Genomic DNA, 18,574 nt, shown 5'->3' with positions numbered 1-18,574 from the left:
TTGCCGAGAAGGTTCTTCACCTTTAATTGTCGGTGCAAGCTGTTTTCAGATCAGCAGGGCAGAGATGTGAGCTGCTCACGAATCGGTACTTTCACCGTTCCCTCAAAACTCATCAAATACACAATCCGACAATGCCAAAATGCTCTCGTGAAGAAGTTATTACCTGCACATTCTCTATAAACGTATGTAGTTCCACCTACGCAGTTGCCTCGAAAACAACTCTGTCTTGTAATGTTAAATTATTATTTCATAGCATGGTGAATGTGCAGGTCACAACTTGTCCACTATAGTGTTTTGGAGTTGTTGGATTGTGTATTTGATGAGTTTGATGAGGAAAAATCGCCTCTGTTGCGTTAGCTGAGCAGCTTGCGTCTCTGCCCCTCTGATCTAAAAACAACTTGCACCGACAATTAAAGTGACAAATGACTTGGCAATAGGCGAATTTGCCAACATGTTGAACTGTCCCTTTAAATCTGCATCAATCTGTCCAATCAAATGACACAGAACTAGAATAAAACTGCTCCGATCAGATCTCTTAAATGGATCTGACTAGTTGTGTTAGTGCTGACTGATGATACTATAGATTCCACATATTGTGTCCATGTGGTTCTTTGAATATTGAAATTGAAGGGGTGTCAGTGAGAGTGCTCGGATTAAACGCCACTTCCTGTACGGTGTGATGTCATACAGAGAGGATGAGCTGTACTCACAGGATGTAGGCGATGACTCCGATGGACCAGCAGTCCACGGCCTTACTGTAGGGCTTCTGGGCCAGGACCTCTGGAGCTGAGACACAGAGAGGAGGTCGGTTACTTCAGGTACATTCACTTCTTAAAGGAGAATTCCGGTCATTTTTGACCCCTAAAAATAAACGGTCAGAGATATTATGGACATTACCACTGCACTGTTCGACCGTTTATTTTTATAAAAAAATCATCACAACAAGGAAAACGTGTTTGTTTCTGTGGCGGGGAGAGCAGGCGCTCTGCGATCGGACAGTAATGTCTTTCCAGGACGTTTCAGAGTTTGGCTGTCTGAGGTGAGTGATTACATGCAAAAACACAAAGTTTATACTATATGAGTTCAGTGGTGTGTCGTAAGGATTCGAGTCATGTACCATAGATATTTGATTGTTTTTTGAGTGTTTGTTGTGGTTGAAAGAATTGCCCCCATAGGTTAGCGTTGTCGCTATCCCTAGTGCCGGGTAGCCATGGTGTACATGTAACTCCGGTTTGCCTGCATCAATTTTAGTCGCGTTTTTTGCTCCCCCCAACACTGGGTGACCATCAGGACAACGATTTAGGGGTCAAAAATGACCGGAATTCTCCTTTAACTCTTCCATGTAGCAGGAGCCTGCTGGTTGTTTAGCGCTGATTAAACCTGCATTGTTTTTATTTCACCGTCTCCACTCACAGGTTTTATACGACAGGGTTTATGAGCCTGAATATCTCAGTCTGAGTCTTTGCGTCTACCTAAATTAAAATCACATGTAGGCCTACAGTTGGTGAAGGGGAGGATGTTCTCTGCAGGAGGTCCAGGTCCTGGTTCTGGATCTGTAGCTATCAGACCCACAGCCTGGTTCTCTCTGCTCCTGGTCTCTGTGAGGCCGACTGACCTTCTCCTTCTTTGCAGCTCGTCACCGCGCTAATTACTGATGACAATGAGCTCACCATCACATCGCCTCACACATACACACAAAGCTGGCTGGATACAGCTTTGGCACACACACACATACACACACGCACAAGATATGAAGAAATACCACTCATATCTGGGTCAAAACATAAACCTTGCACACGTGCTGAATCAGAGAGCTGAGGTTTGTTTAAAGGTCTGTCCTGACTCATTCTGAAGGTGTGTGTATGTGTGTGTCCTTGTTTTGTGAATTAGGACATTGTTACACACTGAGGTCATTCTGTCTGGTGCTCTCTACCTAACAATCACACTGAGGAGAGTAAAGTTAAAGTAACATTACCGTAATAACCTGATATATTTCCACTGTCGTTTCCTGCTGCTTAACACTAACTGTTTGTTGTAAAGTGTGTTGGATACACACACTCAACGTGTCAAACACTGCCTGAGCCCTCATGGCCGACTAATGAGGTCTGAATGTCTGTTTCAGCTCATGATAATGACTCAGTTCTTCCAACATGCTGCTGTTGCTGTTTGTGTTTCATTTGTTCATGGGAAAAAAACAACTAAATGCGTCGAGTCCTCCAGCGTACCGATGCTGCTGAGTCTGATGTGAACTGTAGGAGTACACTAGTAAGTATTCAAGGCACACAAGCTTTGTGGACGATGTGTTTCGCTCTAGTGATTATTTTGCTATTGCAGAACATGCTTACATCACTTTAAATGCTTTGTAGATAAGACAGAGGACTTTTTATTGATTCCATGTGTGGGAAATTCACTTGTAACAGTAGCAAAAAGTACAGGATACGTAAAGTAAGGAATAAAAATATAAAGAATTTACTATGTGTAAAAATATATATGAAAAACAAAGATAGGTTATTGTAATGGCCCTGGGCCTGCCGCCATTCAGTGGCTCCGTTTTCTGTTGTTTTGGACTCTTGTTTTCTTCAGTTCCTGTTTTATTTTGTAGTTCAGTTCTTGTGCATTTTATTCTAGTGTTACTTCCTGTGTTTTCCCTCCACATTCTCCTTTACTCTGAATTTTGTCTGCATTCTGGTTCGTCTTCTAGCGGATCCGGAAATCACCAAATTCACCAAAGTAAAAGTGTTCACCAACATAAAACTTATAAAATAGACATTAACTTGTGATACAATAAAAGCAAAAGGTTAACTTAATGGCTCGGGGACTTTCTTGTAAATTATATTCCTTAAATTATCTCTCACCCTGGATCCGGTTGCTTACCAAAACAGCGAGTCAACGGCCCCAGACTTCTCTCCTTGCACACCTGTCCTGTGTTTGACCTCGCCACCCTGCCCTGCTCCTTGTGCGTCTCCACCAATCAGCTTTCTCTGCCCTCTTGTCTCCTCACGTGTTGCTTGTTGCTTGATTAGTTCTGTTGTATTTAGTCTTGTGTGTCTTTCAGTTCGTTGTCCGATTATTGTGATTTGTCATGGTGTCCTGTGTAGTAGCCCTATCAGCCTGTGTTAGTTCCTGCATTTGGGTCCTCCTGCTTCCCTCACCTTGACAGTTATGTACAAAATATTATTTAAATAGAGAAAAAACTATACATGTTGGTTCTCATGCCTGCCTGTATGTCTGGTCAGATTTGGTATTTCATTCAAGTTTCATCATGTACATACGTATACAGTAGTTGGTAGAGTAGAAAATGTATTTTACTATCATGTCATCATCAATATTATTATGAAGCGTGCCTGTATAAGGCGGCAATGATAATGCATCAGATCAGGTGCTTTTTTTTTCTTCTTTCAGGTGGGGTTTTAATTTTTAGGCCCGTTGAGAACTGTAGTGTGTGGCTGCTGCAAGGCGGCTAGCTGAGCATTTGTAGATGAGTGAGTTGGCAAACTCCAGACTAAAGGAGCAGCAAATGGACACGCTGAATAGTTCTAAATGCAAATATTCACTGGAGCAGCACTTATCACGGGCTGCTGCCACAAAGAATAACCAGACAGACTGTTAAACCCTCAGACCTCAGTAAAACACCACAACCATGACCTCAAGCCTGAACAGTGGAGCTGTAGGAAGTCCAGAAGCTTTTGGGGCTGAACCAGTGAGGTCATTCCAGGCAAATGTGGCAGAACAGATCTTAGCAAGATGGCAAAGACCAATCTAAAAACACACCCTAGGAGGTCTTTGTGTATTTTGGAGAACATCCTCTCCTCTTTCACTTCCATGGTGGAAACCAAATGCAGCACACTAACCCACACACACCATTCACATATTTGTTAAATGCAGTGGTTTGGTTTTGACAAATAAATATTTTTAGAACCTGTAATTAGCTACACATGTGAAATATGAGCTGATACTCATCACTCACATGTGCCAGGGGAATTTCAAAATAAAGGCACATCTTAGAAATGACAATATGTATTGATATCTGATCAGTGTTTTCATTTTGGATCAATAGAATTGACCTGTTCATTCATTGAATCCATGTATTTTTGTGTGTATGAGTGCTGTTACAGTAAGTGTTAGGTGGTGGCTGGTTTGGGACCAGCTGGTAAGGATATCTCTGTAATATAATGTCAGGACAGCTGCTCTTTTGTTTTACTGTACTTCATATGGAAAAAAATAAATATAGAATTCAGACAATAATACGGAAATAAAGGGAGTGGATTTATGTAACACTATTCTGGCATTAATAACCACTCAAAGTCACTCATGTCCTATGACGAGAGACTTTTTTATCACCATACATACACATTCACACACAGATGAAACATTAGAGGTCATCTGGGGGTCAGTACTTTGCCACTTGAACGTTTGGACCAGACACAACTAGACGAAAAACAGTGGAGCTGAGGATGAAAACACTGACCTCATCATTCATCACTAATTTATCTCTCTTCACCCTCCAGATCCAGACTGTCTGGATTACAGAGCTGGTGTGTCTTCAGGCTCAGTTCATTGTGGTGAGCTGGAATCACTTATTTGTCGATGGCAGCCATTAGTAAAGTAAAGTGTGTGTGACTGCACACACATGGTGATGGTTCATATCTGGTGAATTCCAGGGTTATTTATACCTGAGTTATATTTAGATACAAATTGTCTGGAGTGGAAAAATCCTGTGGTCAAATAAACCTCAGCAGGAGAGCACAGCGGGGTGGGGAGGGAGCTTTAAGGTGATGTAATATTTTTTTGTGTGTGTATGTATTCAATTTCAGAGGTAAAGCAGGCAGTGTGTGAGCAGCCCATGAAACTATAACAACTTCAGACTGAAATACGGCCCAGCTGTGGCACAGCTGGCCTGATGGGGGCGCAACAGGATCAGTTTGAAAAGGCCCACATTAAGATGAAGAAATTATTTATGACTCTGTGTTTCTGTGACAGGATTCTTCATGTGAAGAGTTTGTTCATTGTTTGTCAGAAGCAGAAGTGGAGCAGCTGGTGTGTTTGTGTTCTACCAGGAGAGTCCGTGTACTGTCAACACCCAACAGCTGTCTCTTACAACACACACACACGAGCGGCTGCACTCACATGTACGCACAGATACACACAAAATATGAAATATCATGTATGCACATCATGTATGTATACATGTACATCATGTGCACACAGCAGCGTTCTGTGTTGACTCTTCATCCATCGGGGGTGATAGCATGATTGATGTGTGTGTTTGTAGTTTACACACATAAATCTGTGCAGCACACACACATGCACACACAAACCAACACAGAAAACCTAAATTACACCATTTACACCTGCTGTGAAAACAGCTCAGATCATATTCACATTTTTGACTAAAAACCTCTCTAAAATCAAAAGATGAAAAACTGTCAGGACAAAACATTGTTGATCTGCTCTGACATGAGGTGGAGACATCAGCAGACTGAGCTAACTCGGCTCTCTACCCCTCTCTACCCGCAGCAGAAACATAGAATTACTTCCAGAGCAGGAATCTGTGTGATTTCAGGGACGGGGCCGTTTGTCCCTCAGCGACAAAGGCACAAAGGCCCCTGAGTGGTTTGATGCCTAAATATATAACTTGACTTTCTGAAAAGAAAAACTAGAAAATATAACACAAATTACACGAGAGAGAGCAGAGATGCTGGTGATTGGAGCAGCTGGTTAGCAGTGCACAACCAATCCAAGTTCACACATTTTTCAGCAGAAAGTGGCTGACCTATAAAAGCCTTTTTTGCATTGTCATGCTTATTAGGAAGGAACAGTGTAGATTATGCTTTTTAGCACCTACTCATTGTTGGTGTTTAGTTTTGTGTTTAATATGTGTTCTACTTATTTTTACTGTGTTTTACAGGTATGTTTTCAGTGTGAATGTAATAGCTGCAATTTTCTGTTTCATTGTGCTGCTGCTGTCTTGGCCAGACACTCTTGTAAAAGATTTTAATCTCAATGAGTCATTTTCCTGGTTAAATTAAGGTAAAAAAAGAAAAGAAAAAAGAAAAGAAAGTAATATGCATCTACACATGCAAGTACACAATGTGCACACACTTTTGCACAAGCAAAGTAAGCTGAAAATGTTCTTCAGACGTTTGGAACATCAGCACACAGCCTCAGCGGGCCGCTGCTCCTTTGTGCTGTATTGTGTGTGACTTCTCTGTGGAGCTGCGTGCAGCCTTTCTTTTGCCTCTCAGCCGCATAATGAGACCAAATCATTTTCCTGCTGAGAGCATATACAGAGGATTTATGTGCTGTGTTCAGACAGTGATATGAAAAGCGGCGCTGTGAACGATACACAGTGATGATTTCAGTCGGTGCGCCACAAATTACACAAGAGATACACACACACACACACAGACACACACACTGCATACTGTGGAATTTTGTTTAACAAAAGTGTACAGGATACAGCTGCCATGTGCACATGTGTGTATCTAAGACTGTTTAAAGTGGAATCAGCTGGAAATGTTTCAGGATTAATGTTAGCTCAATTAGTTAGCTGGTTAGGCTAACAGAAGCTGCTGGTGACAAAATGCTAAAATCAGTGCTTGATGGATGGAAATTAAATAATAAGTAGCCTATATAAAAAATGACAGAGCATACAGTGGGTTTCAAAGAAAAAGTGCTCAGAGGTGACATAATACCGACGACTCGGGTTGGGACCCAACAGTTGGTTCCAAGTAGGCATCAATAAGAATGTTCTGGGTCTGGGTACCAAAGGTTTTATTTGGCATTTTTGTTCCTAAACTCTTCATTCCTGCAAGGACCTGTGTGACTATCTGCCAGGACCTTTAGCTCCAGCCAAGGGAGGAGTTGTGGGTTCAACCATAGACTGTAAAAAGAATGGACGTAGCACCCGTGATGTCACCCATTGGTTTGGGGGAGTCTGTTTTGTGCCCCTACTACGTGTTCATGGAGGTGGAAACTATCGATAGAGACCAAAAAAATAAAATGTACCAGGCTGTAAATTAGGGCCCGACCGATTTATCGGCGAGCCGATTAAATCGGCCGATTATAGCCTGTTTGAGAATAATCGGTAATCGGCCAAAACTCGCCGATTGTCGCCGATATCTTCAGAAATAAAATGCAGGGAATAAGACTTGGTTTTACTTTGAAAATGTTCCCCCATTTGAAAAGATCCCCCGACATTAGGTTATTTATCCTGTAGAGGGCGCATCCAACTGCATCCACTAACCACCTCACAGCACAGCAGAGTGACTGATCTGCAGCAGGACACGCTCCGCCATAGCCTTGTCACTCACACACATCACACAGCTTATTAACAACTTGATTAACTGTTAACTGTCTCAAAACCAGTGTTGCTGCTGGCTTTCTTTTTACTTTTTTTCTTTTTTTTACACCGTGGTCGGGTTGTGAATTAATTATTAATGCTCGTGACTCCGGCCGTGTTGGGTCCGAGATTCAACAAGCCGGTCGGGTTTTACAGTTATTACCGGCAGTAGCTACGCCCGTTTATCAATAAACACAGTGGATGAGGAGGGTGAGTGACTGAGCTCAGGCTGTGTAGACTGGGGGGCGGGGGCGGGGGCGGCGGTGCGGGTCTCTGACTGCAGCGGGACAATCTCTGCTCCGTGACACACTGAGCGCTGTGGGACCGGGGCTCGCGGCAGCACCCGCTAAACATTGAAAACAGCGGTGATACGTGCTTCCATGTCGAGTTCAACAAACCAGAAACGTCTGGAACAACACTAGAAAAAGTCGCTTTTCAAAAAAAAAAAAAAAGAGAGCGAGCGAGAGAGAGAGAGAGACCGCCGTGCCGTGTAAAAACAACAACAACAACAACAACAAAGTGTCACGTGTCATGACTTAGACTTCCTGTATCTGGCCCTTCAAAATAAAAGCCCTATAGCCTTTCACAGTTCAGTCATTGATTTTGACTTAATTTTGACAAGACAGTACTCCAAATGTTGTTGTTTTTTCCTGCAACCAATTGACCAATGAAAATTTGGCAGCCCTAATTTATATGTGTAGATATATTACTTAAATTAATAAAATTGTAAAACTTTATAAAAAAAATAAATAATCGGCCGATTAATCGGTTATCGGATTTTTTCCCCCCTAATAATCGGCATCGGCATCGGCCCCAAAAAATCCATATCGGTCGGGCCCTACTGTAAATATGTTTTTTTTTAAAGCTGTAAAGTCGGCTATTTTAACATGGGGGTCAATGGAGAATTGCTCACTTCTGGTCCCAGCCCCCAGTGGCCGCCGAGGAACTGCAGCTTTTTGAACACGGAAGTGGTCTTCACTTGTAGAACCCAAGGGGGGAGTTGTGGGTTCTTCGAGTTCAGTGGGCGGGTTCTCGGCCGGCAAACCGCCGCATCTCCTCTAAATATGGAAAGTAGACTCCCACTAAAATCCAAGATGGCGCAGTTCAAATGCCCGTAATAGGAGCACAAAACAGACTCCCCCAAACCAATGGGTGACGTCACGGGTGCTACGTCCATTCTGTTTACAGTCTATGGCTCCAGCACACATCAACAGCTCACGTACAGTCACTACTCAGACAGCTGACAGGTGTAACAGTAGCATCAAAGTTGTGAACGGTGGGAAATGTAGTTTGGTGTTAATGAAGACAACAACGACTTAAGAATTGACGGACCCATCAGTGTATTGGAATGCACTTTAGTTAGCATAGAAATTAACTACCATTGCTACTGGAACATTCTTGATGTTGAGAATAAATTACATTTTTGTTATCTAAACATCTGCTCTCTTTTTTTAACCTTTGTGGAACCGAAATGGGGAACCGATGAGAACCAGAATCGAGACGCAGAACCAGAACCAGAATTGGAAATTGTAAAATCCAAACGACACTCAACTGTTGGGACAACTGACTAAACTTACCCACATATCCTGGAGTACCACAGGCCGTGGACATGACGTCACCACTGCCCTCCATCTTGGAAAGGCCAAAGTCGCTGATCATGATCTTTGACTCATCTTGAGGATTGAAATACAACAAATTCTCTGGCTGGAGAGAGAAAGAGAAAGAGAGAGAGAGGATTCAGAGCTGTGTGACATTCACTGGTTTTTAATTCATGGTTGTCTGTGCATCAATCTTAAAACCTGAAGGCTTCAGCCTCTTTTCCTCCTCATTTTACTCTCTGCTGCTTTATGGAGGCGGCTCAAACCAATCCTCTCTCCTCCAACAGCCGGCACGCGCCATGCTGACCCACAATGCACTGCATGTGTGGAGCCACTGGCCTTATTGCTGCAGTAAATCACAGGCTGCCAAGTGAGAGAGAGAATGTGTGGATGTGTGTGTGCTGCAGTACCTTCAGGTCTCGGTGGACGATGCCCATCCTGTGCAGGTAGTTGACAGCGTCCAGGACTTGTCTGATCAGCGTGCTGGCGTCCTTCTCCGTATAGAAACCTTTTTCCACGATGCGGTCAAACAGCTCGCCGCCAGACACCCTGCAGAAGAGGAAAGAAAGTCTACTTCAGTCTGACTGGAATCCAATTCTATAATATTTGAATATTAATCTCCAAAGATGATGAAATCTGTGTTTTTTTGATACAGCAGCAGAAAAAGCCTGCAGACTCTCAGTGGGCGGGGCCTGTGTGAGCTTTATGGTTCCACTGATAACAGAGCAGTATCACATTTGAAGGTCTTTGTTGAATCTCCTAAAATTGATATATGTACAGTGTTTTGAGCGTGCGGTTGCTATTTTGTTGTTTTCTTGAATCTCTTGAGTGAAAGAGAAATTGTGAACCGTGCTGGCAAACGTCTGAACATCGACTTTCCGATGTCAAAGTGATAACAAATAAAAATACAGCTGGTGAGACGAGCTACAACAGCTGTTTGAGACCAAACATAAACCAAACAGTGAAGCTGATCTACTTGTTCTCCCTCTGCCAGGAGTCAGTTTTATGTTTTATGACTCCACACCACATGAAATAACTTGTTCAGGTGTTAAGTGCACACGGTGTGAACAGATGACAGCCACTCTATGACCTGCTGCTGCACAGACACACAGCTCCCCCTGCTGGAGGAGCACCTAGTCCTGCAACACACACACACACACACACACACACACACACACACACACACACACACACACAGAAAAACACAACCAAATAAAATGTCATGTGTGATCATTATCTCACTGTTGCATCACAGCCTCCATCTGGGATCCACGGAAGTTCTCTCTTTATTTACTTCAACTCCAAAACATACCTGACTTTTTATCAGATTCAGATTCATGTCTACTCTGCTCCCTTTGTGATAAGTTTTAAGCACAAAGCCTCATTACTGATGACTTGTATATATCTCTCTCTCCCCTGAGCTCTCTGTTCAGTGTCTTGTGTTTAGTTCTTCCTTTACCTCCTTTACTAATGAAAGTAATTTATGTGCAGTAAGAGAGGCTCAGTGTATTCACGAAGGAGTGCTCCTCCTCTTCCCTGCAGCTCTTGAGCAGCCAATGGCGGAAATATCATCAGTCAGGCAGTCAGTCAGAAGAAATTCGGTAAGAGAAAATGCAAATTGATGTGTTTCCATCTACTACTGGCACTGGAATATTAGGAGTAAGTTCACTAAAATAAGCAGTAGGTGGCACAAATTTTCTAGTCAGGCCTCATTTACTTTAGCAGAAGACAACGAAGGACACCGACCCACTGAGAAACGTTGATGAAGTGGCCGCCTGGAAGCTCACACTTCCAACAGCCTGTGAACACAACCGTTACTATAGAGTGTTTCTGTCCACTGCCCCCACTGCCCTCCCAGTACAGAGGACCGCTGTCATTGGAGTAACATGTAAGTCACGTGATTACTAAATCTCATCATTCATAGGTAGGGTTGGAGATCCTGGAAAAACTGTATAAGCAGGCCACATTTTGAAAATACACAATTCAAAAGTCCAAGCCCATTCCTCAGACTTCTCTCTGAAGCCACGCCTCCAGAGCTCAGGAACACAATGTTGCACAGTGAAGCCCCAGAATTATGTTGGGTCATAGATGCTTTATTCTGCGAAGGTATCACCGACCCAGTGTAAACCCCATTTGACGTGTAGTGGGGCTTCACTGTGCAGCATCGCTAACTTTCCGCCAGCTTTTTCTCATTGCTCATTCACGGGTAAGAAAACACCTAACATCTTAATAAACCATCCAGCATCCAGCTTAGAGGTAGATTTCCACCTACCAGACTGGAATGTGGTACACTGGATTGCTGACGTTGACTTTTCTATGGTGTAACGCGTTAAAGACTGAAGCATGCGTGCTATTAGTGCATGAAGAACGGAGAGAGGGACAGATGGCAGTTTGATTGACACATCACGATCCAATTGACTTGAATGTGGCATTCAAAATGATTGGATGGTGTTTTTACAGGATTGTTGTTTGTTCCACAGGTGATGGGCTGTTTTCATTTTTGTGAAAAAGCATTACATTACTTGTTTGCAATCGGGGTGTGAAGAGGATTTCAAGCAATTCAGTAGAAAATGCTCCAGAAAGAGATCTTTAACTTCTCCACCTCCTCCAAGTGTGAAAATTCTTTTGCGATATTTCGGGACTTTTCCGAATTTTCTGTTTTATTTCTATGCACAAATCGATAATATGCATAAAAATAGGTAGATGCAAATCTGTCAGGGTTTGAGTCTGTCAAGACTGTTGCCTACTTCAGTTCATTTCCTGTTTTATTTTGGTCTCGTCCTCCTTTGCGTTGTCTCTGTTTACTTTCTTTCTTTGTTCTTTTCCCTTGTAATTACCCTCATCTGTCCCACCTGTGTCTCTATGTGTCCCCCAACCTCTTGTGTATTCAAGCTACTTCCCTTCCCTTCGTTGCCACTTCGTCATGTCTTGTTGTAAGCAGCGTCCTAGCGATTGTTTCCAAGTGTAGGACCTTATTCTTATTTCCTGCTTCTTAGGTTTTTCCCTTGTGATTTTATACATTTGCCTCGAGTTCTGTTTGCCTGGTTTTGACCTTTTGGATTGTAATAAAGACCCATAGACTGTCTTATCCCTGTGTGCTGCTGCATTATTGTGTCTGCCTGCCTGAGAAACAGACAAAACCCAGTCAGTCAAGGACAGTTAGGTCCGGCCCTGCTGTTGCAGTCCAGTCAATAATAGTAATACAGTAGAAGTAAAGGTAAGAGCAGCAGTGTGTCACTTTCTTTACTGTACATGTTGCATGTTTTTACTTTACACACACATAGACATCTACACACAACCACAACCGAGCACCGGAGGCCCCATACAACACACAGGAGCACACAAGGGCAAACGCACACTTGCGACACAGTTGCCCGTGTGTATTTGTGCGTGTAGGGCGTTGTCACGGCGACAGATCAGATTAGAGCCTGTAGAAGTTAAACTCTAATGAAGTTTCTGGAAAAAAAAGAGAGATCAGAATTAATTGCTAATCCTCTCGCTTGCGCTTCAAAGAGGGCAGAGACTCGCTCGCTTTCAGAGGCAGTCGTGTCTGGGAGTGACAAGAAAGGGCTAAGCACATACACACACACGGCAAAGGGGAGATCAGCCACCAGGCTGCATGGTTGCGTAAGCATTTGCGTAAGAAGACCATGGCAATCAGACAGGAGCACCCACACAAGTACACACACACACACACACACACATGCAACAGCAGGATTACACACACACAAACGCTGACAAAAACATATTAAAAGAAAACACATCCACATTACAAAGTATTAAAAACAGACACACACAGGCTGACACGCACATATAAACACGAAAGACAAACACACTGAACCCACAGTCATACACACACACACACACACACACAGGCTGTAAAATGTGGCTGAAGGTCGTCACATTTCTTCTATTCAGTTTGTCTTGTTTGACATATTCACATAAAATAAGGTCAAAGGTCACAGCAGCTCGGTCCTGGTGAAACCTCAGCATGTGTTGGAAATCAAGATTTACTAGAATGTACAATATATTCATCCACTTTCACTTTATATGTGTGGAACAAAACAGGTACAAGACACCACAGACAGTCAGTGAGTCCAACACAGTCAGTGTGTGTCAGTGATGAGTCTCATTTAACAGCTCAATCACAGATTAAATAATAGCAGTAAATCTGTTCTCACACTATTTGTACTGATATTTTTTCACTGAAATTATGTATTTTACTCTGAGGTTTCCAGGAACTCATTTCACTGTTTGTCATTGCTGAAAAATTTCAGACCAAGAAGATCAACTTCACACGACCAGTGAAGTGTAACTTGATTGACTGGATGTTGGTTCGTGGTTTCTCAGTATGAATTTGGCTTATTGGATTTGAGCAACTTTTCAGACTGAGTTTTTCATCATATAACTGAGAAATTAGTTGTCAAAAGTTCCAAGAACTGAATTCTAGGTAAAATTTCCATAAGTAGCCTAAAGATCAGAATTTCAGTGACTACTGTAGATGTACATGACACACATGACACTTCAGCTAGAAATTTGAGACCGATTTTGCTTCCATAACAAATCTGTATATTTTCATACACACCTTGTCTACATCCCATCTACACAGATCGCTCAGGCTGACCTGAGCCCCGTCTAACAGTGGACACACTGTGCTTTCACTGGCCCTGAAACCTGGTTTCAAGTGGTCTTACATTATTGTGTTGATTCAAACCTGAATCAATCTACTGTGAGGCATGTAAACCACACCCACATTTACCAGCAGCAGCAAATCACACACTCAAGTCAGATGATGACTGAACTAAAACTACTAAATCTGATCTGAAATGGACCAGATTGAACTGGGTTGAACTAAACTTAATTGAGTAGATTAGTGTAGTTCAGTCCAGGCGAACACATTTTAATAATTGTAAGTAATAATAACAACAATGATAAACAAACTTCATTTATATTGCACTTTTCTTAACAAAGTTACAAAGTGCCCTACAGAGAGAAACCACAAACACAAAAAGAAACAAAACAAAAATGTATGTGAATGCTGGGAGCTGACTGACTGTTGCCATTGTGAAGCAATGCTGAAGCAGCTGAAGAAACTGCTGAAGCAACACTGAAAAGGCCGAATCTACAGGTTTACAATGGAGCAGAATAGAAGAAGTGTAGTGGGAATTCTGAACAGTTAAAGAGTGAGAACAGCTCCAGTCAGAAGTTGAAAATCCTGAAATCTTTGTGCAATGTGCATATTTCCGTACTGTACAGCCACTAGCCTAGTGGATATCTCCTTGATATAATTTGCAGCAAAATCAATGCAGAATCTCACAGGGAACAAACTGACTATATTTACATTCACAGCATTAACCTGAATAAGATAATGTTCTGAATAAGATGTTTCTAATCACCTGGGCAGAGGAGTAAGCTATAATTGTATTGAGACATGGAGTATTCTCATTTTAGTTTCACAGTTATCATACTAAATATTCCTATTGGAAGTTTCATAGCATCCAACTTCTTGGTGAAGCCTGCCCTGGTGTACAGTTGTTAAACAAAGGTGTATGTATGAACTAATAGAAAAAGGCTTCAAAGAAGAGGTGTCACATTGCCATAGCTGTTGCACATGTGGACACCTAATTCAGAATACCACCTTAACCAGAATAAGGTCCTTACTGGAATATGTTGTGTTAAACTTAGTTGTTGTCATTGTTTTCAATTCTTCAAATACAGACATTCAGATTCACGTTGTCTCTGTTCCAGCCAAATGAGGTACCAGCATTCTTCTGGAGTAACCATTGCATCATCCCTCCTCCTCCTCCTCCTCCCTTATCCCTTATCCATCCATCTCTCCTCTGTCAGCTGATCCATTTAGAAGTAGGCACTCGTATCGCGACACCGTGCATCATGGCTGACAGCAAATCTTAATTTCAAGGGTGTGTGTGCTATGCGCACAGGGTCGGACTAACTAATCACAGCCAAACATCACAGACCATCTGAGCTGCTGCAGTGATTTAGTTAGCATCCAGGGAGGAAACCCCACCTCTCCTGAGGCTCTGGTTTACTTCCTGTCATCCACTCTTTGTTTATTTTGTTCACATAAACACTTCCTACACATTACTGTTGGAAATGGACATGTAAACAATATAAGTACAGTAACTGTATTTAACTTTTATTCTGTTACCTATATTATAGGAAAACAAAGGACTTGTATGTAAAAATCCGATGTTCAGCAGCAGGGAACGCCCCTATGGATCTTTTTTTCATAACTTCCATATCTCAGGGTTTCCGCTACATTGATCGTGGCGCACCGCCACGGCAAAATAAAAGCCGCCACACCTTCATTCTGTTACAATTAGTTCTATTTTTGGGTCCAAAATGAGCTAGATTGCCTGGACTATTAATAGAGAACCTAGAGCTGCTTTATAATCAAAAACACATGGACATCTACCTTTATACTGTACTTACAAACCTGTGTGTCTGATTGACAGCCAGGGAGCCCAGTTCGTACAGCCACATGCTGCCTCACTACTTTTCTTATAGATTTGCTCAAAGCCAGTTTGTCTCACCACTGTATGTGTTTTATATTTTATTAACTTGCAGTTCGCAGCACAAACAGCATCAATATAAAACCCACATTGCACTCAGTTGCATCGATTTTCATAGCAGCGCGGACTGATTGCCTCCCCGCGGTCGAGGTTACGTAAGACGAGCTGTGATGAACGGGAATCAAAGAGACGCTGTCAGACGACATCGATCCACCACACTGCAATTACACAGAAAATATTCAAAATCCTTTTCCCCTAAATGAGATTTCTGTCTGCTGCAAAAAAAAGAAAAGAAAAACAACTGACATCTCAATAAACGCACATAATTGTAACAAATGACATTTATTACAGTGACGGTTGGAACAAATTCATGTCGCAGAAAGATCCACTTTGTGAAGCAGCTGAGTTTGTTGGAGCCATTTTGTAACGGGGGACAAATGTTAAATCAGCTGAGCAGTGATGAAGCTGCTACTTTCTGCTTCAGGAAGAGAAGCCTGCAGAGCTGAGCACAGATAAAACACACACTCAGCTACTCTGGTGTTTTCTTAGAGATTCCTTCTCTTTAAATGCAGTCAGAAGTTAAAGCAGAACAAGCAGACTGTCTAGTTAGGGCCACGGGCAATCGCACCGGGCACTGATCCCTACAGCTATGAAATAGCTGCAGGGACCAGTGCCCGGGCTTATTGTGCGGATTTTTTCCTAGTTATTCTATTTTCTCCTTCATCTTCCGGCCAGACTTCGGTCCGCTACTAGTCCTGGACTGATCGGGATCAGTGTGCTATTACTTTTCTCAACAGTGTACGAATTTTTCGCGACGTAAGTCGCGAAAAACTACGCAAAATTTTGCATTGAAGTCGATGGGACGGACGAAAAAAAAAGAGCGAAAAAGACCAATCATTGGAGTTTAACAAACGTCTACTGCTCAGGCATACTTTCACCTAGAGACTTCATTTAAACAGTAGACACAAGTCTTGTGTATTGTCGTATTACTCCACGTTTTGATAGGTCATATAGTTTTTGATCAATCCCTGATCAATGACCATGATCATTTTTGGAGAAATTATGAGATTATAATGGTTGTGTATTGCATGGAATGTTCGTGTCAGAGCACGTGACATCATCGGTTAGAGTGGGAGAGAGTGAAGAAACATTCTGTATTTTTTCTGGATAAACTGTCAGCACGGCCACAATTTACACTCTACACACATAATTTTTTCAGAATTTGTAAGACAAACTTGTCATCTATCAATTCATGTGCTCAAAATATCAGAGAGACTTACAGAATTTAAACTCTGAGCCTCTAAGTGCGGCCACGTCTGTCTCTGCTCCTCATTGACTCCAATACAAATATTTTCTGAGAGAAGCAGAATGGCCTGATGTTTTAAAACTGCCAGCGTCGCCAAAATATTTACTGTAGAAACACCAAATCGTACCGAAATTTTCAGGAAGTCCTTAGAGCAACGTGTTCTGTGTTTTGTTCTGATAGGAGTTACCGTTTTGTCACGCGAAGCCTAAATGTGAGACTGGTGCAGAGGCAGAAAATGGCTCTTTTTCTCCACGTTTCTGTCTGTCTCAGCCTGCGGGGGCCCCTATCGCCGTGGTAACCTCTTTGATCCTCAGGCCAGAGCTCGTTAACTTCATAAACAATCCACCTGGCGCTCGTTTAAATGTTTATAAACAGAGACACAGCTAAATCAGACTGACACAGGATGCAGCTACTAACTAACTATGTGTCAAGTCAGTCACACACACACACACAGACTCTAGAGCCAGCTTCATGTGATTACAGTCACACACACACACACACACACACACACACACCACACACACACACACACACACACACACACACACACACACACACACACACAGACACAGTTAACCTAATGTGGTTACAGCTCCTCCATATCAGTGCTTATAGAAAGATGATCATGTGTCTGTCTGATCAGCTCTGTCTTGACCTTAAGATCGTGGGTTTGATTCCCATGTTGACAGAGATGGCACAACCGGCAGTAGCTCCCGTGGCCCATTCAAAATTTCCCGAGAGGAAATTTTCTAGTTATCAATATCATCATCATAACAAATACTTTTAGTGCATTTTAGTGCACTAAAACCTAAGATTACGTAAAACAGTTAACATTTTCTACGGTGGCCCAGAGAGCTCAATGCACTGCACCTTAAGAAAACGTCATGTAAAGATATAAACGTGCTGTAAATTCAGAAAACATCTTCATCATGTTTTCGGGGACACAGAAAAGTGACGGACCTGGCTGGGGAAGGTTTTTGTTTAATACCTCTTAAATGGAGAAGTTGTAAGATTAGCAGTGTTTAAAAATAAGGTGAGTTTAAGGTGGTTTATTATAAGGTCAATATACAAAGATTCAGATAATATTGCTAATATGTACTGTTAGCTTAGCATTAGTCTTTGGCCAGGTCCGTCAGATCTTTGTTGTTGCTTTCTGAATTTGAGGTATGCTTGTGTCCTCAAGGTTAGGCTACTTGGTAACATATCACGATTTTATTCATCAATTTGGTCTACGTATGGGAAACAATAGGTATGTGTGTTTGAGTAAAATGAACGTTTATGTTTCATTCTATAAACTACTGATGACAATTTCTCCCAAAAATTACAACTGGTCAAAATAACAAAAAAAGATGCAGTGTTTTCAGACCTCAAATAATGCAAAGAAAACAAGTTGATATTCATTTTTAAACAGACCACTAATGTTTTAATTTAGGAAGAGTTCAGAATAATATAGATGGAAATTTAATCCTGCAGCAGCAGTGACTGTTTACTGATTTAGTGATTATTTACTGGTACATATGTTATAGTTCTAAAATTTTCTATTAAAATAAAGCCAATAATGACATTTTTTGTGTTCTCTTTTTATTTGGAAAAGTACCGAAAAGTATCGAAAAGTATCGAAAAACATGTTGGTACCGATACCGGTACCAAAATGTTGGTATCGTGACAACACTACTGTACTGCATACTTTATTTACTGGTCATTTCATTTCAGATCGTTCATATTCACCACTCTAGTGCGGCTTCACTGCCCAGCTAACTAAGGGAGCCTTTTTAGCTCAAACTTGTGGCGTACA

The 18,574-nt window shown here is 42.0% G+C and overlaps 1 protein-coding gene across 1 annotated transcript in view; it reads right to left on the bottom strand.

Annotated features, from left to right (window-relative positions):
- The window catches only part of camk1da (calcium/calmodulin-dependent protein kinase 1Da), a 104,795-nt gene that overhangs the window by 6,929 nt on the left and 79,292 nt on the right, over positions 1–18,574 (bottom strand). The window contains exons 4-6 of the mRNA XM_085769454.1: positions 9,351–9,489; positions 8,920–9,046; positions 711–786 (exon numbers count right to left, since the gene is read on the bottom strand). Coding sequence (XP_085625580.1) covers positions 711–786; positions 8,920–9,046; positions 9,351–9,489 — 342 coding nt within the window. The remainder of the gene's footprint in view (positions 1–710; positions 787–8,919; positions 9,047–9,350; positions 9,490–18,574) is intronic.

This window comes from Trachurus japonicus, chromosome 23, assembly GCF_045865225.1.
Source record: "Trachurus japonicus isolate A0001 chromosome 23, Traja_1.0".
NCBI classification, from domain to species: Eukaryota; Metazoa; Chordata; class Actinopteri; order Carangiformes; family Carangidae; genus Trachurus; species Trachurus japonicus.
This window is presented reverse-complemented; position numbering and strand designations above follow the sequence as displayed.